Here is a 24391-nt window from a genome sequence, read left to right on the forward strand (position 1 = left end):
AAATGTTCTTAGTGAAACAATGACATTGGCGGTCCACATTGCCTCAAAATATAATCTATGTCTCAAGGCCATGAGGGGCTTTACTTCTGTGCTACATTATCCATTAGATGAACAACAGCGCTCCTGCTATTGTGAGCCGTCCCTGTAGACCGGGCCCTCCCAGTGTACAGGGACTGCTTTAGTTGCAGGAGGATGGGGGGGAGGTGGGAGGGGAAGGGGGGAATCGGTGGGATTTTTTTTGGTTTTCACTCAGTAACTCTGATTTGATGTTTTGTAAATAAGAGATCACTGTTAAAAGAAAGAGGGAAAATGTACAATTCTTCTAGAATGTTTGGTCTCACGCTAAGTGTATGCCTTTATCAAATGAAATAAATTGTTTATGAAACATCTGTGAATCTCGGGGGTAATTTCTCATTGATTTAGAGATGTGAAAAAGTGAGAGCTGCGTTGAAAGTGGTCTAACTTTTGGCCCTCGCTCTATATGTGTGCGTGCGTGCGTCTGGCTGTCTGTGTGCGGGAAACGATATTAGGCACTTGCCTGCATGTAATGGTTACCCCCCCTCCCCCATGCTCCCCTTCTCATGGCTGATGATGACTAATGGTGCTATTGTCAGCACTGGCAGCAGGATAAATAGCAACAGCGCAGGATGAGATAAAGAGGCGCTGTGCCGTGCTCGCTAGCGTTAAGCAACGCTGGCTAAATACAAAACACGTGCCGATCTCGTTTCCTCACACGTACATTTATTGTGGAGCAATGAGGTGGGGAGGCTCTGTTTCTCCTATCAGTTAGGTGACGTGATAATGGAGGGAGCTTTCTGTTTCCTTCATTTAAACATCTCTTGAACCCCCCATAGGGCTTTGAGTGATAACAGGTACAATGATAGATTGGCCAGGGTCCCCGTCATGAGGCATTCAATTCCCACTGTTACACAACCTGGTGCATCCTGTTCCATAGTACATAAGATGTGGGTGGCAGGATAGCTCAAAGGTTAGTGAAGTAATCTCCTAATTTGACAGGTTTCCTCCATCCCTTGTATAGCTACACCTGCCACAGTACTCCTAAAGGTTGTGTCTTATTTTATATTTTTCTTACAGTCAGAAAATTCCATAAAAGACCAAAACCAATAATTAATTAGTGCTCTCAATACTTTCTAACTTACCTTCCCCGTATGTGGCCCTAAGTCTTAAAGGGGATGCTGCCCTTTGCAGACTTGCAGTGGTTCAGGAGGCTACATAAACAAACAGTGGAAGTAGGATGGAAGCAATGAAACATCTTAAATACATCCATACATGTTCAAGCCTGAATCCCATCTGAATAATGTGAGTGGACGATGTGGAACAACCTCAGCAACGATCATTAACACTTTTGTATAATCTATGAATGTATGATCCTTTTATTGCTTAACTGATATTTATTTTATTTTTGTTTATGTTTTTTTTCTCCTTTCTGTTTAGTTTAATTTTTGTCTTATTAATGAATGTCTTTTTTGTTCTCTTGTCTTTTCCGGCTGTTTAGTTATTTTATAGTTATTGTTTTCTTTTCAATTTTTTGTTGACGTATATTTATTCTGCATAACTGTCATATAGGACCTACTTGAAAACAATATCAAGGGGGTTACTCCTGATGAAGAAATTCATAATAAGTCTATGTAATGGACAGCTGTTTGTGAGCATGCACTGACAATCTGACATCATCATGAGGAGGAAGCAGGGATAACTTTGCTAACGAAGCACTCAGACCACGATCCTAGTGAATTTCCTTTTCAAAAAAGGCTAATTAATTCCCTTAAACAGCTGGGTACTGTAGTTTTTAGGGCATATAACCAGGAAATTGATTTGTTTAGTGTATTTGATGAGGGACTATATGGCACGGAGGGATAAGCTGTATCAGGCTGTCTACACAGACAATATTTAATCAATAAGATCAATTCATTGTTGATTTTTAGTCTTTTCAATGGATTTGATGACAGTAACAAAAATATTGAATATTACCATCCTTTAAGTAAAATACTGAACCCAGATGTGATCAAGATATGTTCAACTAGATAATTGAGTCTGCATCATTCATCTCTCCAGCTTGTGAAGAATCACTTCTCAAAATGCAGAACTCACTTGATTTGTAAGAAATCTCTCGTAGGCCTATCATGTGAAATCTTTGGCAACTTAGTGCTGATACCTGCCAAAATGCATTTACAATACCTTACTCTGAATGCAGTTTTGCAAAACACAAGCAGCTGTATGAGAACCTTGCCTACATTAAATAAAAAAATTGGCCAAAAAAAAAAAGATTTAAAACAGGAACTGTGATAATTGATGCAGCTTTTCAATACTCATTGTTAAAGAGACATTTTAGTCATTACCAAAAGCTTTTGAGGCTTGATACTCAAACCTAAGTGCTGTACTTCACATAGTTTAACAGCAGGATGGTTGAGAAAAGCCACATTTTGGAAGTATTTTAGTGATTATTTTGATTATGACTGTTTCAGGGTCACAAAAAATCTCTTTTTCATGTCCGCCCACCCCCAAGGTTGAATCTCTGAAGTTAGAGGCTGAATAATTCAAACTACAAAGGTAGTTAAAAATAAAGAATTTCTTTGGAAATAAAGAGATAGCATGAGAGTGGAAAAACACATTTGCATACAGTATACATCAGCACTGTCACTGCATGTCTCCTATTGTAGGAGACGTAGCAGGTTTGTTCCTGGTTTCTACACCGCAGCCTGACAGCGAACAGCAGTAGAGATGCTTCATTGACAATTTCTCTTTGTATCTCACTGCTGATCAGAGCCGTACACAGCATGAAGGTTATCACACCGGCATCTTACGGCTGGTTTTCGCCACAATTGTCTGATTTTCTCTCAGTTAACTGACTTGTTGAAGTCAGCGGTTCAATCGGCCGTCCATTTGAGAGAGGCGTCCGTCACGTCTATCACCGGCTCATTAGCTGACTGTCTGGTCGGCTGTCTCAGCGACCGGGCCGAACTCCTCCCTTAGCAGTTTCAGCACGTTGTCAGAGTACTCGTCTCTGGGTCGGCCCATCCCGTTCAGCTGCACAGGCTGAAGGTCTGGGTGTGGCGGGATGTAGGATGACGGGCAGTGCAGCTCATTCAGAGTAAACCAGAAGACGTCCGGATCCACCTGGATTAAGTGTTGGAAAACGCTGCGGAGTGAAGCGAGAGATACAGCAGGATTAGCTCTGAGCTGTATTTTGCTAAAGGTGCGTAACATCTATAATACGGAAAAACAATTCCTCCTGTAATCCAAAGTCACAGACTGAGGAGAACACAGCAGGTTCGCTGACTTCAGTGCGCAGTCCTACAGTTTGACTATAAGCTCATTATCTCAACACTGCCTTTTCCCTTCAGGTTGTTTTTTACCTTCCAAAGGGGATGTAAAACAGGAGGTTTCTGGTTCTGTTTGCTTAATTAGCAGGAATTCTAAAAGTACTTAAGAATACTTAACAAAGTGTACTTTCATTTTATCAGCTAACCCAGTGTGTGTTGCTTTACACCAAAGGAAAGCAAAGAGATGATGACGAAAGAAGATCTAATGTGAAATCCAGCTTTCTCTGTAGCTGCAATTTATGAGACAGTGGCTGAATCAAACTGTCCAGACATCCTCCAGACTGCTGGACTTAATGAGCGTGTTCCTGTAAAGTCTGGAGAGGCGACAGTTGTACAATTCAACAACTCATCAAAGACGTCCAGAGAGTCCACTTAGGGAGCCGATTCATTTAAGTTTGCATGAAGGATTATCCCAAATTCTACCCCAAAGCACCATATATATGACAATAAAAAGGAGAGGATAAACACAACACTATGGTAAAGTAACAACTGGTCTACCAATATAACATATACTCATATCATACCTTTTTAATGTACTCTACAGAGCTATTTATCTTTTGTTTTCAATGTATAAATGAATTGATATTGCACAGGTGAATATAGCTGACAGAGATTCTCAGATACGAGTGAATTTTTATGCTCAGCTATTCAAAGTGGTAGAGAATTTGGTCCATATCAAATATATTATTAAATATGAAAGAAACGTATATATATGTAAAACAGCAGACAGTGCATGAAGTGCCAAAGCGGATACCTTTTAAAACTGCTAAGAAAACTAGATATCAGGGGGAGTTAGGTCTAAGTGTTTGTCGTATCCATGCAAAGAAGTGAAGTCTGCTGTCGTGTCTAGTTGTGCATTTTACTCTGTTGCAGCCCAGCGCCCCTGCAGTGATGGTGAGTATTTCAGACATATCACCCATGAGGGTACAGTCTGAAAGTCTGGAAGAATTACGTTAGGATTCAACCAGAGTGGATTTTGCTGTTATGTCTTGATTCATTACTTCATGTGGCCGTTAAAGTGACCATAACAGGCTAAGATTTCATTTGCATTCGGCACGAACTGCAAGTTATATAAAGCAGCTTTAAAAAGTTCAATTAAGGAGCAAAGATTTGTGTAACGGATATTAAGAACTATGTTACTGTTTGATTTGATTTTTGCCAGATTTCAAGCCTCCTATATATATATATATATATATATCTTTGCCTTATATAAACCTATGTACAGTGAATATATTTCTAGAGTCAGTAGTGGTGGTATTCACATATAAATGTGCTACAATATAAAACCACTACTTTCCAACTTCATTCAAAGTTTTACTTAAAGAATAGGTTCAGATATTTTACATACTCCTCACTTCTGGTATGTACATTAAAAGAGTAAATCCTGGTAGTGGTGAGATCCCTTAATAGTGTGACTCCACTGTAAGAAATGGAGGACAAAATCCACACTCTTTGTTCTGTTAAAATACAATCAAAAGTTCAGCCAAAGCTAATATTGGCATTCAGCAGCCAGAGACTGCCAAATCAAATGTTTTAGTACATGCAGTAGCAGTGGGATACATCTTGGCAGTCACATGGACGTTTGCTGACGATGCCAGTGCCAGAACAAAGAAACTGACTTGATTTGGTTAACTCAGATTCATATTGGCTTCTTCAGCTGAAATTTGTATTGCATTTAGGCATAAAGTGAGGATTGTAGTTTGTTTCCCATCTTTTATAGTAAAGCTGCATTAGGAATGGACTGGAGATGAGTTATTCACCCTAACCCTAATCCTACTCCCTTAAAATGGTACCCTGTGGACACTGTGACCACTACTCAATTTTATTTGCGCAGCCCAGTATCACAAATTACAGACTGGCTTCAGGACAGCAATACAACATCCTCTGTCCTTAGACTTTTGATCTGAATGCAAAAAAACTACCTAAACAACCACTTTGTATGTTATTAAGTAGTTTAATCTACAATAGCACAACATATTTTATACATTATGTCATGTGGTTTGTATGTAAAATCACTAACATCACAAGTAACTGGCACTGAAATAAAAAGTACAATATTTGCATAAAATGGAATAAATCACAATTGTTCCTTAACAGCTGCAATGGGGGTTTTATAAAAGCTTACCTTAGGCAGGCCTCTTGCAGTCTGACAGGTTGTCTACAGCTTAGGTAAGGCAGACAGGCTTCACAAACAGCATCCAGCTCTTCTTCACCTGAGAAAACCAAACACAGGACTTCAAGACCTTTACTGCATTTCATCCCCCATATTTTCTAAAAGAACAGCGCTACAAGATACATAAATATCTAAAAAAGTGTTTTTTACATAATATTAATTCATAGATCATTAGTTCATTAAAGTGGCAAAAACAACTAATGTATTTATGCCAAGATCAGAAGAGCACCATGGAAGATACCAATACAATATCAACTGTATGTATGATTTTTTTCCCCCAATTTATATGTACAATGCAGTTGCTCAAATACATTTGATCAAATAAATAAATAAAAGAAATCCAAGATGTAATCAGACTTCCCAGCATACCAAGTAGCTTTTAAAGATGGTAGACTGAAAATAGAGCAGGAAGAAGATAAAAGAAGCAGAGAAGAAGATGAAAGAAGTAGAGGGGAAAGAAATAGATCATGCCTGGACTTTACCTTTCTAACTCTTAATGAGCTGAGAGAAACTGCTGAGATAGCTGAGGAAGAATTTCACAGCAGGCTGTTTCCACATCTCTGGATTTCGCACATCCACTCTTCCCTCCCTTAGAGGAGTGGATGTGTATGAAAAGTATTTTCCTCTATCCTTCCCTACTTTTTTCCCCCCCCTTTACTTTCCACAGCTTTATGTACACTGACCCCACCTGCCTCCGTCTCTTCACTCCCCCTTCCCTGATTGTACCTTTCATAACCTTGCCAGCTCCCTCCATCCACTTGACTTCCCTCCCATGCTGCCCTCTTTCCACTCTTTCATCTCCTTTTCCTATTTCTCGCGCGCTCTCTCCATCCTCTGCGTTCCCGGCAGACATTTAGCGATTCCCTAAGCTGCAAACTGGGCTGCCTTTCAAGCCTCATTTCAAAACATGTCTCTCTCCCTCTCTGCTTACTCTATTTGCCAATTCAACCCACTCGGCTTGAACCAGGCCTGCTCGCTGTGTGTCAAGAATAAAAGCAGCAGTGCACATTTCAGAGTTAAATGGGATTATTTAGCAACCGCTTTTATCCCCTTTCTTCCTCCCTTTCTGGTGCTGCACTCATAGCCCGTAGTCTTTTGTGGAATCGAGGTGCTTGGAGGGAAGCAGAGAAGTGAGAAATACTAAAGAGGAGAGGGCAGGTGCTGTTAGATTTTGTGTTAAATGAATAAAAAGTGGAATTGGAACTGAAGCCAGAACCGGAGCCGAAACTTATTATTTGCTTCAGTCAATCTCTGTTTCTGCCTTTCTCTCTCTCTGTGTGACTGAGGCTTGGTAATTGGCTTGCTGTAGGCGTCCCAGAGGTAAGCTGAAGCCAAATCAGTATTCACATGAGTAAGGCTGCAGCCGCTGACTGTTTCTCTCCTGTTTTTTCATTCTCACCATCTCCAACTCCAAAATCTCTCTCCCTCTTATATGAAGGAAGAAAACGTCAACACAGTAAAGTGCCCATAAGAAAAACCAAGCGCACGGATCTTAAAAAGATTGGAGTACACTCTTTCCTTTAAGGTGACGAGTGGGAAAAGATTGTAACTAAAACATTGGGTAGGGACATAAGGTTGCTGCAGCTGCCTTTTTGTAGTCTGCAGTGGCCGTGCAATAGGCAGAGGTTGCTTTTCAACTATTTAAAGCTGTACTGTACTAGGCTCCCTCTTTATGTGTGATACACCAGGTCCACCTGCCTAAATCAACAAATGGGGCTACAAGAGAAGAAGAAAATCCCTTACTGAGCCATGGCGGATTTCCTTTAAGGCCACCAATTAAATCCTGGTTATTAAGTATATATGCTGACAGGAGAGCATGTAGATAGATATACAGAGACCTACAACTTATAACAGACCTGCACAGGCATGAAACTGAGACCAGAACCCAGCCTAGACACTTTAAGTCCTGACCTGTGTTACATTTAAGTTACTGTCCTTTTAGAAACAGATATTCTTGCTTTGGGCACAGAGCAGGGCTTTCTCACATATAAAAACAACTTATAAGGAAACAGCAATAATATACAGTACAAGAGAGCTATACAGAATAAGCATACAATAGGACAAAACATGAAAAGATTATGACAAGACTATAAATCTACAGCCATGCCAGCTACTCTGTGAGGCTGTACTTAGGTACAGAGATGATATGGCAATTAATTCGGGGGGGAACATGAATGTCTGTACCAAATGTCATGGCAAAGTTTTCAACAGCTGTCAAGGAATTTCACTCCGCACCAAAGGGATGGGCTGACTGACCGGCCACAGAAAGACAGACACTGCCAATCTTGAAGCCACACTGCAGCATCTCACAATGCAAAGACAACATCTACCCTAACATGAACATTAATCTGTGTAATTTCATATAGTAACTGATGGTGGCCAAAACTATGGAGTAACTTATCTTCAATGTTTAAGATAGAACAACATATGTGGACTAGTGCAAAAAGCACTGCAAAACTATGTAGAAATAATATAACTAGGCAATGAGCTATGACATTCTGTCTGCAGCATGCTACCAGCTCTCAACTTAAATAAACTACATATGAGGATCCTCCACGTGTGTGCTCTCATCAGGAGTCCACTAACAACATTGCATGCGGGTGTGCTAGTCCTACTGTGAAAAAAGCAGTCAAACACAGGCTCTCGGGGGATGAGATCAAGGCCGTATTCCCCCTCTAATGGACACCTCCTGGCATTCCACTAGCCTTCTCCGGATATTGATCATGAAAGTCTCTCACCAAGACAGAGTCAAAGATGTTGCCATTTGGCACCCCTCTGCTTTGGACCATAATCCTCCTCGGCCACCAAGTTTTGCAGGGGACTAGTGATCACCAGCTTAATATGAGACACATATAATGTAGGAGGGACCCTCATGGGCCTCAGGAGCTTGAACCAGCCGACCACAGGGTTAATGGGAATGGGCCACCGAACCATGGACCCAGCTTGCCGGACTCAACTCACAGTGGTAAGGTCACCTGTGGACAACCATATCTTATGCCCTGGGGTGTAAAGTAGTGCAGCTGAATGATGGCAGTTGGCAAGCCTCTCATACTGTCCCATTGTTTAACAGAGGGCCCCCTGGCATGGCACCACATGTGATGGCACCGCCTCATATGTCCTTGGCCAGAAGAGAGCTCCAATTCCTGCTCGAAGGAAGGCAACCGAGGTGGCTGGTAACCATAACAGAAAATCTAGAATATTGTGGGCATACTACATTCATGGCAGATGTGTGGACCATGTAGAGGGGTTCTGGGAGACAAGGCACCATAGAGTAACCTCCAGGTCCTAGTTTGCCCCCTAAGAATGGTCGTAAGTCTGTGGGTGGAAACCAGAGGTGGATCTCGTGGAGGCCCCGATGGTGGTGCAAAAGGCTCTCTACACCGAAGACGTAAACTGCATCCCACTGTCCAACAGTATGTTAGAGGGCAGACCATGGAGTCGGAACACCTCCTTGACCAGGACGTCGCCATGTCTTTAGCAGAGGGGAGTTTGGGAAGAGGAACAGTGAGCAACCTTGGACAACTGGTTGATCACTGTAAGAATGTCTGTGTTACCATCTCACTTCGGCAAGCCGGTGACAAAATCTAGGGCGATGTGCGATCGTGGCCAGAAGGCCACTGACCAGGGGTGTGGGAGGACAGGGCTTGCTCTGTTGGATCCCTTGCTCTGTGTGCAGACTGGACAAGCTGTGACAAACTCTCTGGTGTCATGCTCCATCAGAACTGCCCGATGACTTCCGTACAAAAGATATTACCTTCAATCCAAAACAGAAGTTGCAGGAAACTAAAACCACTGACAAGCTGAAAGTACTTAAACTAGGAAGTGTTGGTCAGGAAGGAATACAGTGTAACTAGGCAATGAGCAACAACGCTCTCAACTTAAATAAACTAATAATAAAGATCCTCCGCAGGTGTGCTCTCACCAGGAGTCCAACGACAATATATAACATGACAACATGCAAACAGGTGTGCTCGTCTAATGGAAAGCAATCAAATGGGCACACAGGGGTAGGATGGTGATGGTCTGATAAACCAGACACTACAAATCTCAAATATAATGAAGGACAGACAGAGGAACTCTACCACACAGCTATTTCACCCATTCAACAGAGTCAATTTTTCCTTTTTTAAGGTAAATGGTGATGGGAGGGTTGATGAGAATGACATTCAACCCCAAGAAGTCAAGGAGCATGATGATCAGGAAAGTGGAAGTGACCAACAAGTTTAAGCTCGAGGTCCAGGTCATCAATTAAGTGCCTGGGAAAGTGGTATGATGACTCCCTCGGTGACAGAAACAACATCACCAGCACTGACAAGACTGGCTGGAAAGTCCTGGCTCCACCAGCACGGACTGCTATTGAAACTGATGAGGCTACTGAAGGTCTATGAAGTGCCAATGACTGTGCTGGAAGGAGTGGAAAGAAGAGAGTACAAGCTCCTCATAAGGTGTCTCAGACTCAGGGTTTTCAAAAGCAAATATGCTATGCACTGAATCACTTTTTTATGACAATCTGTTGCACAGATTTTTTTTTTTTTACACTCTGGGTAAAATATGTCTTAAGTTAGACGTAGATTACAATTGTTGCAAATCATTTTTTGAAGCATTAGAAATCAGTAGCTATCCATTTCCCTCTCAGAAAGACACAAACAGTGTCTCTGTCTTGACTGTATTCACTCTGATTTTGTTTGTTCTGTGTTAATATCAAAGCGGGAACTCACTATGGCAGATCAAACCAAATGTGAGCTGAATGTATCATTATATCCTTAATGGTGTAACTGTGGCTGTAGAGCTATTTGTGTTTTTTTCACTTCTAGGAACCTGGGAGAGAGAAAAGTGGCAGGATGACAAATAAGGGTAGCGCATCTGTGGGTTAAAAAAATAAAGAATTTCTCAACACCAACCCGAGAGCTGCTGCTTTTATCAGGCTGACAGAGGCTAAAGAGTTACTGAATGAGCCGATGGAATATTGTTCTGAGGAGGGAATATGGAAAAGAGGCCAACCTACTGGATTACTGGTATGTTAGCAAGTGTATGGCTAGAGGTCTGAGTATATGTAGTTTTTCTGATGGAAAATACTACAAATGCAAGATGTATTGTAAGAGGGTTATTTTAACCTTTGTTCTTTGTTTTGTAATGAACATAAACTAGGGTCTGCAGCATCAAAATATATACTTCCAAATATGTTCTTTCCATTGTTTGATATTAAAGAATTTGATGTTATCATTTTGTACGAAATTTAACAAATTCAGCATCAGAGAGGTGAAACAACAAAAGCCAAGGGTGAGTATTTATTATTTTTAAATAGCACATAATTGATCATTATACTATATCAATATTAGCTCATATAATGTCACTTGAAAAACCTAAAACTGAATTAATTTATACTTTTTGGCCACTTGGTGGCAGCGGACCAAGCTGATAACACAACTTTGACATTAGCATCAACGTTGTCAATGCCAACAACACATTTCATATTTGAACCATTACTGATATAAAACAACATGAAAAATATAAAAATTGATTAGTGCAGTGTTTAGAATATCACATTTCCTTTTTTTGTTCAATATTTTCAAAATAAGATTTGAGTGTCTTAAATTGAAATATGTTTAGCGCGTTGCTATGCTTACACATCTTTTGAGGCCTTGTTCATTACTTTTCTTAAATGTTTCAAACACAGCACCAACCCTAAAGACGAATCAGCCAGTTGATCTGATTTCTTCTGAACAAACAGATGATGTCACATGCAGTATTTTCCCTTTTACTGGAGACGTGTACAGATGGCTTCTCTGCTTGTGCATTTGATGGGTTTTCTCACCTTTTCTTTGCACCTCACTTAGGAGCTCAAAGAGTGAAAGCACTGACACTGACTGATGAGCACTTTGTGGTGAGTGGTTACAATGCTGTGGCTTACTGCCACCAATTCTGTCCGCCCAGGTGAACATTTGTTCCCGACATTGTCCCCCGACACCATTACCCGGTGTGTACCGCTACCACCCAGCACCAACTCTCAATCACAGCAGCTGCGTCATGTCCCTGTTAAACCAGCCCTTTTAACACTTACTGTGATCCCAAACGACAGATCCTCAACTATACTGAAACTGACACTGACTTCACAGGAACAATCACTGTTTTCACACACTGCTGTGCAGTATGTATCTGTGGCACATGAATTCATGAAGTCTTTTCTTCTAGAATAGTATTAACGTTTAAGAGACTGTGTGAATATTGTGCCTGTGGATTTTGTCGGCATTATTTTTAAAATGGTCAATGTTGTTTTTTTTATTGATTTCCACCAGAAAAATCAACAGCACTGTTTAAACTTGATTGAGATTTGATATAACTATGTATATTTTCCTGATGCAAAAAGACGCCAATTACTGCACTTTCTAGTAAATTAAGTCTCTTGGGATAAGGACAGCTAAGAATATGCTTCATGTGATAAAATTAAGTGAAATAACAGAGAAACTACACACATGACTAAATCAATGACTGAATCAATTAAATTCCCTATTCCCTTAAATCTGTATCATTTTCCAACCAGGATTTTTACATGATTGATTTCTTAAAACTCTTAATATCTTCCATCTATATCTATTTTCAAAAACATAATGAGCCAGAGCAGTTTGAAATCTCTTTGTACTGATATATTGCTGCTACATCCCCACCAACCAATTTTTGCATATTTTTTGTCTTTGGCAAGTAGACATTATTATGATTACTGCTGAATGAATGAAAATACTTTTTTTTTTTTTTTTTACTGTAATCTTTATTGCTGATTGCAACCACCATTTCCTATGTGATGAGTTGAGCTGAGCATGTGATGTTTTTTTATGGCACTCTCAAAACTTCACACAAAAATAAAGACATCAAAATAGTAGCCAACAGAAGTCTCACACTGCATTAAGAGGCTTTTAGTTCCACTACGAGTACTGTATTTCCCCTTGTGTATTTAACAGAGTTGGAAAATTAGAGCAATTTGAGGTCAGTATGCCTGTGACAGGGACATCTTTGCTTAATGAATATAGTGATTGATGAAAAATTAGACAAGGAGCTCATAATTATATTATGGGTAACACACTGGCACTGAGCTCCCTGGCCACTTTGGATAAACATTTTTAGTTACGATACGGAAGCTATGCCAAGCAGAACATACACAACTCTAAAAAAAAAAACATGACATTTAAGAGCTAATCAATTAAATGTCCTCTGCGTTTCTCACTTGATTGTGTTGAAATGGAGCAATAACAGTAACTACTTGCTGTAGTTACTGTTATTGCAACTAAGTATTTCAGTAGCATCCTGTTAGTTCCATCCACTACAGTCTGTATCTCCAGGGTCATCTTTAAAATATGTTAATTCAAGATCTGCTGCAGCCTATAGGGACTTTTAGTCGTTAAATCCCATTGGGTATTGTGGGATTTTATGTAGAAGAGTCTTGTATAATTGTTGCGCACCATAATGCATTTGATGTTCTAGGATGTAGGGTGTGTTATCAACAATAGAGGGTGATGAAAATAGCACTGATGTAGAGACTGAATGAAACATCTGAAATGGTGTTGAATGTGATAAAACCTACAGCTTGTCTCTAATGCAGGAGATACACATGCAAATATATAAAAAGCAAAGGTTGAGAAGTTGATACACTGACATTTCTTCCAAAATCCAAATTTTAAGAGGTATCACTTGCTGTGGCACTAAAGACAAAACTCAGAGAGCCTGGCGTCCACTGTTATACAAGTTTGCCATCTGGTGGTGAAAAAAGTCATTGTTTTTCCCTCAACCTTTGCTCACTTATTTGCACATTGTATCTCATTCTTTAACTTTTTTTCAAATTTTGGGTTTGTGTTGGAACTATTTTCTACCAAACAAACAGCTGGGTGCAACACATGGTCACAGGTTTGTTACCACTGTGCATGTAAAGAGACACAATATTAAAGTGTAACAGAAGTAATCTATCATCAGTATGCTCTCTCTTTTAAATGCACCAATCTCCATTAACGAACCTGCCACATCAGGCCTCTATATTTACATTTTCACAATTGTCAACAACCATACAGAGATAAATGTGTTGTATAGCTAAGTGTTTCTTTGACTCCATTATGTCTTTGGAATCCTGTGTCTCTTTCTATGTTATGTGTGTCTGTTCCCTTACCAAGGTCCAGCCTCTGGCACAGTGCGCCCAGCCCCTGCAGTACAGCCAGCTGCAGCTTGTAGGCCAGGGTGTGTGTGTAGACGGGTCCGGCCTTGGCGCTTATTAGAGCCTGCCTTGCCAGAGAGGAGCTCAGCTTGGGCAGAACTTCTTTGGAAACCCTCCTCCTCAGGAAGTCACCACATGTTTCACCCAGTGTACACAGCACCTGGGAGAGAGACACCGCATGAAGCAACTGAGAGCGTACCGACTGTTTAAGACGTCGCCAAAAGTGTTATAAAATATCCGTGCAGTATGTCCTTCATTCAAAAGTCTAAAAAAAAACTGGATGAATCGCAGTATTTGAAAAACTTAGGTAGGATAATCTACAGTGACATTAGATAGAGATTGACACTTTTGCTTTGAGAAAAGATCACAAACAGGAGTGATTTTCATTCATCTTGGAACAAGGTAATTTTAGCCCTTTGTGATTCTCTGTAGTAATTTGACAGCACTGGGAAGAAAATCCACAGAATCACACTGACATTGTTTTCCAACCTTCATCACTTGTCACTTGTCATGAAAAACATTCCGGATTAACAGGATTACAAACAATGAAATGGCGGGACATAAGCCCCTTTATAGACTGATTCAACAGCACTCAGTGCTCAGGGGAAACTGTAAATCACAATTCTGCTGCAGTAGAAAAGAAAACAAAGTGGAAAAAGTCAATGTTGTGATTTATTTATAATTGAGTTTTTGTTTTTTTAAAGGCAATGTGTGCTTTTTCCACATGATCAAACTACAAATCTAAAAAGGATCTTTTTTTAAGACATTTTAAGGACCCACTGAAACCCAGATTGACATACCCTAAAGGCTCTGAGGACTGCTAGAGGGTCATCAGCTGTCAGTCTCTGCAGGAGGGCGGGCCAGCAGCGATGGGCCATGGGTAGCAGCTCATTTTCTCTCTCACTCAGTAAACACACACATAACTCCAGTACATCCAATACCTTAGGATAAAGACACACAGTGGACCCATTATTATAAAAATCTTTTGTATATTAAGTGTGACAATAACATATACAACACTTTTATTTCAAAAAACAAAAGCAACGATACAGAGCTGTGTTAAATCTATATGCACTGATGTATTGCTGCTACATCACCACCAATCAAGTCTTGCATATTTTCAGTCCTTGTCAAGTAGAAGTGATTATGATTACTGCTGAATGAATGAAAAGACCATTTTCACTCTAATCTTTATCGCTGATTGCAATCAGCACTTCCTATGTGATGGGGATGTTATTTTCATGGTGGACTCAAACTCAAAAAAGTCTTAATTCTCTGATTCCAGCTTCTCAAATGTGAATATTTGTTTTAGGTTTCTTTAGTCTTCTGTGACAGTAACCTATATATTTTTATTTATACATTTATTTTTAGATATCGCATATTTGAAGACTTTTTTCCCCCTTTACTGATATTTTATAGACCAAACAACTAATTGATCAATCGAGAATACAATCAACCGACTAATCAATAATGCATATAATCATTGGGTGCAGCCCAAATCTTGTTATTTAACCATTGCAGTCTTGTTAACAAACCTGGAACTGGCTGCTTAAAGAGACTTTTCCTCTGTGGCTTCTATGGCTTACATCTTACAACCAGCAAACTAACAAACATGAGATAGGCATCCAAGTTCATTGGTTACACTCATTTCCTATCAATTTGTTTTTCAAACAAAAAAAAACACAGCTGACTGAGGCACAGCTCCATCCTGCTAACCTCTGTCTGGCAGAAAACCTGTGCTGTGTGGATAAATTCATCAGTTACATTTAACTGGTAATAGCTCATAATGAGGATACTGTGGTCTTTAACATCTCTTTTCCTTTTTTTATTGCTGGATCAACAACCTTATTAGCAAATAATGAATTGAGCTATGTATGTTGTCAGCGGGTTGTTAATTGTAATGTTAATCAGAACTCAACTTGGGGTGGTTAACCTGTTAGGACTAAAATCAGATATAGTTTTGCAGTTGCTAGTCTGACTGGTATAAATCTATAGACCTGCCATGTCTTTGTGCTTTACTAAGTACTCTTTAGAATATTTTTTTAGCCGCATATAGTTTTGGAAAACACTACCATGAAGCTGTGGTAGCTAATTAGTTATGGGTTGTGAATATACTACTTTATAGATGTGTCAGCTGATATAACAGGCAACTCTGTAATGGATCTTCTTGACAGTGTGTTGCTGGTAAATTGGACCAAACCAACATAAAGCCTTCACAGTGTAAAGATGATATTAATTTCTTTCTACAGTATCTTAAAAAATGCTGTACAGACATCACACTACAGACACAGTACCTTGAGTCGGACCCTGAGGCTGGGGTCAGACAGTAGATGAGTGCAGCGCTCCATAACATCTTTAGTGATGCTGAGGTGGGAGGGAAGTTCCGCTTTCACGTCAGGACCACCAATATCTTCAACATCCTCACACTCTGTGGGAGGAGGGATTTCTGTAGAGACAGTGAATGTCTGGTCAGATGGATGATGTAGTGATCCGACCAGTAAATAACCTAGTTCTCCTACTGATGAGTATAGCAGTATAACCTCTGCAATATGCAACCTGTACTACAAAAAAAAATGCTTTGTCCTTAAACAGAAACCACATTACCAAGGTCCTCAGTGTCGTCTTCCTCTATTCCAATACCCTCTGCTAGCTCTTTCTGTTTGCGGTAATCCAGCAGGAATTGGCAAATGTTGAACACTTCCTGGTCAGAGGAGGTCTGCATGGGTCTGACAGACTCATTGGTCTTATTAGGACTGGAGGGAAACCACCTCACTAAATGAAGACAAAAAACAAGAACATATGTTAGACATGTGTAACGTGAAAGTTTTAAAATGTCACACGTCCATCAAACTTTGCCTCAGGTCTTTGGTGACTTTTTTTTTCATTTTTTTGTTGAATTTTCTAGCCCAAGCACCTAAATTGAACCCATTATACTTCGGTGATACACAAGGCCTTTAAATTAAGATGAATTATGTAGTGTAGAGTGTCTGTTGAATTCTATGCATAAGTCATATTTGCACCACAAACTACATCTCGTTTTTTTTTTTTAATTTGCCATTTAGTTTAATAGTGACTTTGTTAATCTACCTTAACTCTTGTTTGTAAACCAGTGTTTACATTTCACTGTTGTGTAAGGCATAATGACATGAGTGCTTTAATCAAAGCCGACTAAAACGGTTAGGGAAAGTGTGTTAGAGAGCAGGATAGTATGGTGCTGTATGGTATGGGTATAGCAAAGTCACATAGAAAAGATACTCTTTTTATCCCTCATCCTATTTCACCCTCAGCAGATGATGATAAATGAGTTTACATCGCTTTTGAAATCTCACCCAGTGCCTTCATGAGTGCGTGCAGCACAGAGCAGAACAGAGCAGCTGTGCTGTCGTAACTGAGATCCAGAGCCATCAGCACATCCTGAACGATGTCCCCGACCAAAGGCAGCAGGCTGCAGTCAGAGTGAGTCAACATCACTGTCAACACCCGTGGAGCCTGGGCAACAGGGCAGGAATATGTTGAAATATATGTTGAGGGCATAACAAACTTTTGCAAACCGATGATTGTTTTTCCTTTATTTTTGTAGTTCTAGTTTAAAAAGTTGATCATTCTCACATACTTCACCTTTAAACTCACACTATTTCCTCTTTTAAATTAAAATTACATTCTGCATTTTGACAACATATCAAATGTCATCCTCTTTACCTGTGGATGCTGGCTGAGCCTCTGCAGGTTGAGGGATATGTCATTGAGCAGATAGTCTGAGTTTTCATTGATCAGCTCCTTCAGAGAGGGGTAGCCACAGGCCTTACTGATGTCCCACATGGAGCCCAGTGCTGCCTGGCTGACCAGATGCGTCTCCTCCCCGGCTTTCTCCAGCACGGGGTACAGTGATGTCATCAGCAGAGGACAGAATTCATGCCCCATTGCCTGAGCAAAGCAGGCGATGCCCTCGAGTTGGATACACAGCTGCCAGATGTTGCTGTTGAGCTGGTGGATTGTGGAGGTGGATGATGAAGCAGATGAGGAGGCAAATGAGGAACGGATCACTTGGAGGGAGTTGGCGTTAGCGCTGCCGATATCACTGTTGGATATGGAGAGGATTCTGGATGGACTGAGCAACTACAGAAAGAGACAAGACAAATGTCATTTTAATGCATCTTTTCTGTCTGTTCCTTTAAATTGCAATGTTTTATTGCAATTTAAGAGACAGCAGTGTTCATGAGCTGAATTTGTGAGAGTACATATTGATTTATGAGGAAAAACAAGTCCCTGCTGGTTACCTGGCAACCTCAAGGTGACAATAACACTAGAGGAAGTCACTGCCCTCGAGCAAAGAAACCTGTTCATAATCCCCCATAAAACTAAAATATATAGATTTTACACATCAACTTTTCTATGGGTTAAATAAACGAGATATATAAGCCAGTTTCCCCCTGCTCCCAACTTTATGCTAAACTAAGCTACCCACCTGCTTCTATCTTCTAATCCAACTCTCTCCAAGAAACCAAATAAGTGTATCTCCTCAACATTTAAAGCTACTACTTTAACTGAAAAAGAATGGCTTTGATACCTTAAAATGAAGCCCTCCATATTCCAACATTAAAATGAACTGTGCTCTTAAAAAAACGATTTGTTTGATTCGCTTGTCTATAGGGAATTTAGAGTGAAGACTGAAGGTGCATTAATCTTTCCGCTTAAATGATCTGATGATGATCTGACTGACTTCAGTTTGTAAAACTGGCTGCTAGAAGTCTCCACCATCTTTGTGTTTATTCTACTTAATTTGACTTGAGGAAGAGAAAAGTTTCTGCAGAGAACCAGACCTTCCTTCTAACTAGTTTATATCTCTGTGCATTTCCATGCTATGATGTGCCAGAATGAAAACACATTTTACCTGACAAAGACAGACTGCAACAATATCTACAAACTAACACAGTTAACCGATGTTTTCAGAGCAGTTACTTGAAACCCTGGAGCGGCTTCCCTCTCTGCTCAGTCTGTTAAGCACAAAGCGAATACCCATTTTGCCAGTAAAGTGAGCATGTTTCTCATTAAAGCCTGGAGTGCTTCTTTTGAAGTCAAGTAATCTCACCTTGAGTACATGTAAAGGCTAAAAGAGAGCTGCGCATTACGGACTGAAAAATGGGAGTCGGATATCTCACTTCATTAGAAAATGTTTACAGAATACAAAATGAGATGCAAAATTGTGAAATTACACATCAAAGTAAATGGTACATGGTAAATGGACTGTATTTATATAGTGCTTTTCTAGTCTTTTTGACCACTCAAAGCGCTTTACACTACCCATTCACCAATTCACCCATTCACACACATCCATACACTGATGGGAGGGGCTACCACGCAGGGTGCCAACCTACTGATCAGAGGGAAACTAACCATTCATACACATTCACACACCGTTAGCAATTAGGGGTGAAGTGTCTTGCCCAAGAACACATCGACATTAGGACTGGAGGAGCCCAGGAATCAAACAGCCAATCTTCCAATTAGTGGACGACCGCTCTACCTCCTGAGCCACAGCCGCACAGCCGTATTTGACTTCATTCAGAATATGTGTGGGATATGAGTGGGATCATCTCTAACATGTGATGATCTTTCCCAGAGATCAATTTTTGAACAATTTAAGAACCTGTAACAAATTAAAATCCTGATTTGGGGCAAAATCTTGACCCTGCAGGGCTGAAACTATCCTCACCTGCTGGTCCTGTCTGTCTCTGTCAGTCTCCTCACTGACAGTGATCAGGTGCCAGTTGTTCAGGCTGGTGTATTCCTCCAGGACAGACTCCACTGCCGCCTTGAGGTCTTCCATGGTGGCGGACCGTCCCTGACTTTCACCTGCCAAATCCTGACCCTCTGTTGCCACGGCGATGCCTGCGGCACCCCTGACAATCTCATTCAGTACCATGGCAGCCTGCTTTCTGTACGCTGAAGACTGCCGGTACAGATCCAGGAAGTGATCGGTCAGCAGGTAAATGTTGCCATAGTAACCTATAGATACAAAGAGGGAAATTAATGAATGCGTACATCTGCAACAGACATTAGCCCAACCACTATTTGTAACTACTTTATATAAACTTTTAAATAAATTTGAGACAGCTATAATGTACTGTACGCATACAGAAAACAAATGTGAATCGAACAGCACTCATACCTAATGTCCGACAGATCTCCATGAGAACAGATAAGATCTTCTCATCTGTGAAGTAGAGAAAATGCTTCCTCTGTATGTGAGCAGCAGAGGAATCAGAAGAGCCGGAGCTTGTTTCTATGGTCGCGCCGTAACTTCTTTCTTCTACAATGCGAACATCCATGACATCCAGCTCCAGCACCTGTATAGGCATGTTTAGGTTTGTTTACAGATGAACTCCTCTAGACTGTGGTTTGAGTTTACAGTCATGACAGACTGAGGACAAGACCAGAAACCAGACTCCAGAGGGGTCTCGTATGAAATCGCCAAAACGTGCCTTGTATTTCCACTTTTAATAAGACAACTTTATGTTGATTTGTGTTTAACTTGTTTAACTCTGACTGCCATCTTTTTAAATGCTTAAATACAATAATTATTTTATTGATAAAATATTATTTTGTCTTTTATGGCCGAGTCTGCAAAGACCTTATTATACTAGTTAGTACATGCATCATTTGTTAACTGTGATTTGTGCATTCCAGATTGTTTGGGGGGCTGATTGAGTATGAAATGTTCATTTAATGCAATACTTGTCATTATACAAAATAGGGATGTACCGATATATTGGCCAAATATCAGTATCGGCAGATATTCCCCTTGTTGACAAACATCTGCCTATCAGTGAATAAGACACAATTCGTTCTGGTTATTTAGAAGTTAGACAGTCAGACTCAGACAGTAGTAGCAACAGTAGCAGTAGCTATGGAAGTATAAGTATGGAACATTCTTCTTATTAAGTAGGTAATTGTATAGCAAGCTGAAGGGAATTTGAAGCAGTTGTTTTTCAAAAAGAAAAAAATTATTTATTGTATAAGTTATTAAAGATCATTTCATGAACTTGTGCTTATTCAAAAATAGTGCAATGATGGGCTTAATTACTTTAAAACAATTCAGTTTTTTTTTTTACAATAAACATATCATCATCAAAACATTTTTATATCATTCTTATTTTAAAAATCGGTATCGGCCCAGAATTTCACAAGCGGTGCATCCGTAATACAAAACATACATACAGTACCATTCAAAAGCTTGGGTACACCTCCCTATTCACTTGAATGAGAAAACGTGTCCAAACGTTTGGCTGGTACTGTACACAGAACATGTATTGTAAGTGTGTGACACTAAACTAGCAGAATATTAAGTATGACCCGATAGCCTGGTTTTTGCCATTACCTGCATCAAAGCTTTGGAAATCCTCTCCAGATGTGCAGCTGAGTTCAGCACCACAGAAACCAACGGCCCCAGGATTTTTAAATAACCCAGAAAGACATTGAGGACAAACAGCTTCTTCTGGTCATCAGAGGTCCTCATGAGTCTGGGCAGTGAGGTGGTTAAAGAGTGCAGATTCTCTGAGAGCACATCAGTGAAGGTCTGACTGCTGCTTTTTTTATCCGGAAGATTACTGCTGCTCTGATTTCTCTGTGACACCTCTCTGAGAGCGACCTCACACCTAGAGGAGAGGAGGAAAGAAGGGAGGGGTAGTTATTTACTGATCTCCAAGGGGGGGTTCCTCACAAAAAAATGTCAAACAAAGCAAATCAAACCTCTCTCTGACTCTGGGCTCCTCATCATTGACCGCTCCCACCAGGGCTTCCAGTAGCGGCCCGACGCACTCTTCCAACGACAGGCTACACCTGGCCAGCAGGAGGTCAGCCAGTTCCACCATCTCCAGCCGGACCCTCCAGTGCGGGTGGGCCGAGGTGCAGGAGATGATCTTCTTCAGCAGCACACACAGTTTCTCCGATGTGCTCTTCACCCAGTCTTGCGAGCGGACGACCACCAGCTGTCCGATTCTACCCAGGTCTGGTGAGGGAGTCTTGCAGGCCTTGCTAGACTGGAGCTGGACGTCTCCCATGACAAGTACTACGGTCGTGGACCAAACCTGAATGACAGTAATAAGCAAAAGAGATGATGATGTGACAGAAACTACTACATTTCTGCTGCTTATTGCTCTTTTATTCATGGTTTGTTTGCCATCATTCTACAAAGTTAAGAGTTTTAGTGAAATCTAAAGCCCCTTTTCTTTTTCTCTTCTTCTCCTGATCCTCCTGTTTTTGTTATGTTTGGCCTTTCAAGTCCATGGGACAACTGACCCCTTGTCTTATAGAAGAGCACAGAGAGGTTTCCTGGCAGTTAATTTGAGCCACCAGAGTTCAAATGTATCATTCTCATTCTCAAGTATTACAATCAGCTCAACACACTATATTTGTCATGGTAGAAAAGCCTGAAAACACCATTCAGATTACCACAGAATACTCTCTCACCACAGATGTTTCATTATTATTATTTGTAGTATACACTTGAGGACATATAGTGTTGAAAACATTACTCTAATTTACAAAAAAAAAGAAGAAATGAAAAAACTGATGACAACAATTGAAAACTGATTAATTGTTGATGTAATTTATCAAGTAAAAAAACATTGTTCAAGTGTGTAGAAGTTGAGGATTTATAACCCATAACTAACAGATTTATTGAACATTTGCTGCAGCATTAATAATATGTAACAATGAAATATTCCTATTCATTGGATACAGATTAAGAGCCTGAGATTGAGGTTGATACTGTACCTTGATGGCCCTGACAGTGACTGCATGGCCTTGTCTCAGATCTCCTGTAATGATCCTGGCTACAGCCATAGTTATGCCAGGTAAGAATGAAGCCATGGTTCTGCCTATAGCACATCGCTCCTCTGTGGATGGAGCTACATGCTCCTGAGTGCAGTCACACTGCAGAGTCAAAGCCTGGAGGCACTTCAGGGCTGCTGCCTGTATTTCACGAGATTTCTCCTTCTCTCCTAAAGTCAGCAGTAGTGATATGGCAGCTCCCAGCCCAGGCAGCATGATCGGTTCATAGAGTTTAAAGACTATATCACCATAAGCAGCATGAAGCAGGGCATCCATGCATCTCAGCACAGTCGATTTCAGCTCCTCTGATGTATCTGCAGGTTTCCCAGGATCGGTTGGAGAGCAGATGCAGAGGCAGAGCTCTGAGAGGAGGTCACGGAGGGTCTCCCAGCTCTGGACACAAGTGTTCTCCAGGACGTGGCTCATGGCTTCGGCCACAGCCTGCACCACTTTGTCCTTCTTGGGTCCAGGAACTTTAAGGACAAACCGAAGTGGGAAGAGGACGTACTCTTGGAGCTGTTGCAAGGTGGCATCGTTGACTTCTTTCAGCTGGTCGCTCAGTGTCTCTACGTTGCTCACAGTGGGCTCACGGGTCAGCAGGACACAGGCCGGGCGCAGGTAGGCAAAAGCGATCTTGGGATCGCTGATCTGAGTCATGGTTGGAGGCATCACAGCGGGGCTTTCTTAAATGCAGTGAGAGAAATGGGAGATGTGAGAATAAGACAGTAATTACATGACTTTCATGGAGTGAAATGAATGTGTCCTGAGAGGTAGAAAATAATTTACAATCTGCAATGATTAGTTACTAAGATGACATTTGAAAGACTTGTTTTTAAACTTTGTAACGTACACATTTGATGCAGTATGATGAGTGATACACATTTAAAATGAATACACGGTATTAAAATTTGACAATGTTAGTAATAACTTTCTTGGCCAATTTCTACCTGCTGCCTTCTAAATGTCCATGATCATTTTCAAATGTGCACATTTGAATCCATTGTGTGGTGCTGATGATGGTTGTGATCAGATATGTGGTTGTGATGATGATGATGATGATGTTACATATTGCCTTAAACTCTGCACTGACATCTGACATCTCTAGGTTTGTATTAAGTACGGTTAGCAATAAGCAATGCTTTTTTCAGGGTTTGTTGTTATTATGAACCAATAGGCCACTTTCACAAACAGGCGTAAGACTTTATTTAAATGAGGAACCAGACAATGACAACATGTTTATACAATAATAGATGGACATCCAGCTAGCATCGATGCAGTGTGTTAGTTAGCTGACAACATGCAGCATGCTACTGAAGCTGTGCTGCGTTTAAAGCGTTAATAAACACGGTGTAACTTACCTTTAAATGAGTTCAATTCAGGAGACTCCCTGCGCCGAACCACGAACCCACGTTAGAGGTTTTATTGTACATAAAGAAACATAACATGATGAAGTTACTGAACTCCAGCTCAACGTGACGTCATGAATCTGCGTCCAGGGCGTATATGTTTGACGTAGTGCAGTAAATTGTCGAAACTGAGCAAAAATAAACTTCTGGTCTTGTCTACACAATAAAGGTACAGTGTAGGTTTGACTGAAAAAGAAAATCTATTAATAATATACTTAATTAATATAATTATAATTAATAATATACTGCATAATAGCAATAATAATAATAACAATCACAATAATAATAAAAATAATATCTATAAAAAATGTCGTTGATGTTGTTGTTGTTGTTGTTATCATTAGTCTTTACCCATGCAGATTTTCTCAAACCAATGAAACATCACTGAAGTGAACTGAGAATTCAGAAGTGTAGTTGTTACAGCTGTTCAAGAAATTAA

The 24391-nt window shown here is 40.4% G+C and overlaps 1 protein-coding gene across 1 annotated transcript; it reads right to left on the reverse strand.

Moving 5' to 3' along the window:
- Window positions 1-2656: 2656 nt before the first annotated feature.
- On the reverse strand, window positions 2657-24013 carry tti1 (TELO2 interacting protein 1). Its single transcript, XM_062427442.1, has 14 exons — window positions 23905-24013; window positions 22490-23229; window positions 21464-21801; window positions 21093-21369; window positions 19884-20061; window positions 19428-19720; window positions 17414-17830; window positions 17044-17203; window positions 16319-16486; window positions 16009-16160; window positions 14515-14655; window positions 13670-13874; window positions 5470-5557; window positions 2657-3160 (listed from the first exon to the last, which is right to left on the reverse strand). Exons 2-14 carry the CDS (start codon window positions 23213-23215, stop codon window positions 2941-2943), a joined length of 3363 nt encoding a protein of 1120 aa, XP_062283426.1. The 5' UTR covers window positions 23216-23229; window positions 23905-24013; the 3' UTR covers window positions 2657-2940.
- Window positions 24014-24391: the final 378 nt, after the last annotated feature.

The sequence above is a fragment of the Scomber scombrus genome, chromosome 10 (genome assembly GCF_963691925.1).
Source record: "Scomber scombrus chromosome 10, fScoSco1.1, whole genome shotgun sequence".
NCBI lineage: Eukaryota > Metazoa > Chordata > Actinopteri > Scombriformes > Scombridae > Scomber > Scomber scombrus.

Coding starts and splice junctions, on each gene's coding strand:
- tti1 (XM_062427442.1), bottom strand. CDS start 23,215: ATGCCTCCAACCATGACTCAGATCAGCGATCCCAAGATCGCTTTTGCC. Junction 21,802..22,489: donor TCACTGTCAGGGCCATCAAG/GTACAGTATCAA, acceptor ACTGTCATTCAG/GTTTGGTCCACGACCGTAGT. Junction 13,875..14,514: donor CAGTCCTCAGAGCCTTTAGG/GTATGTCAATCT, acceptor TCTCTCTCCCAG/GTGCTGTGTACACTGGGTGA.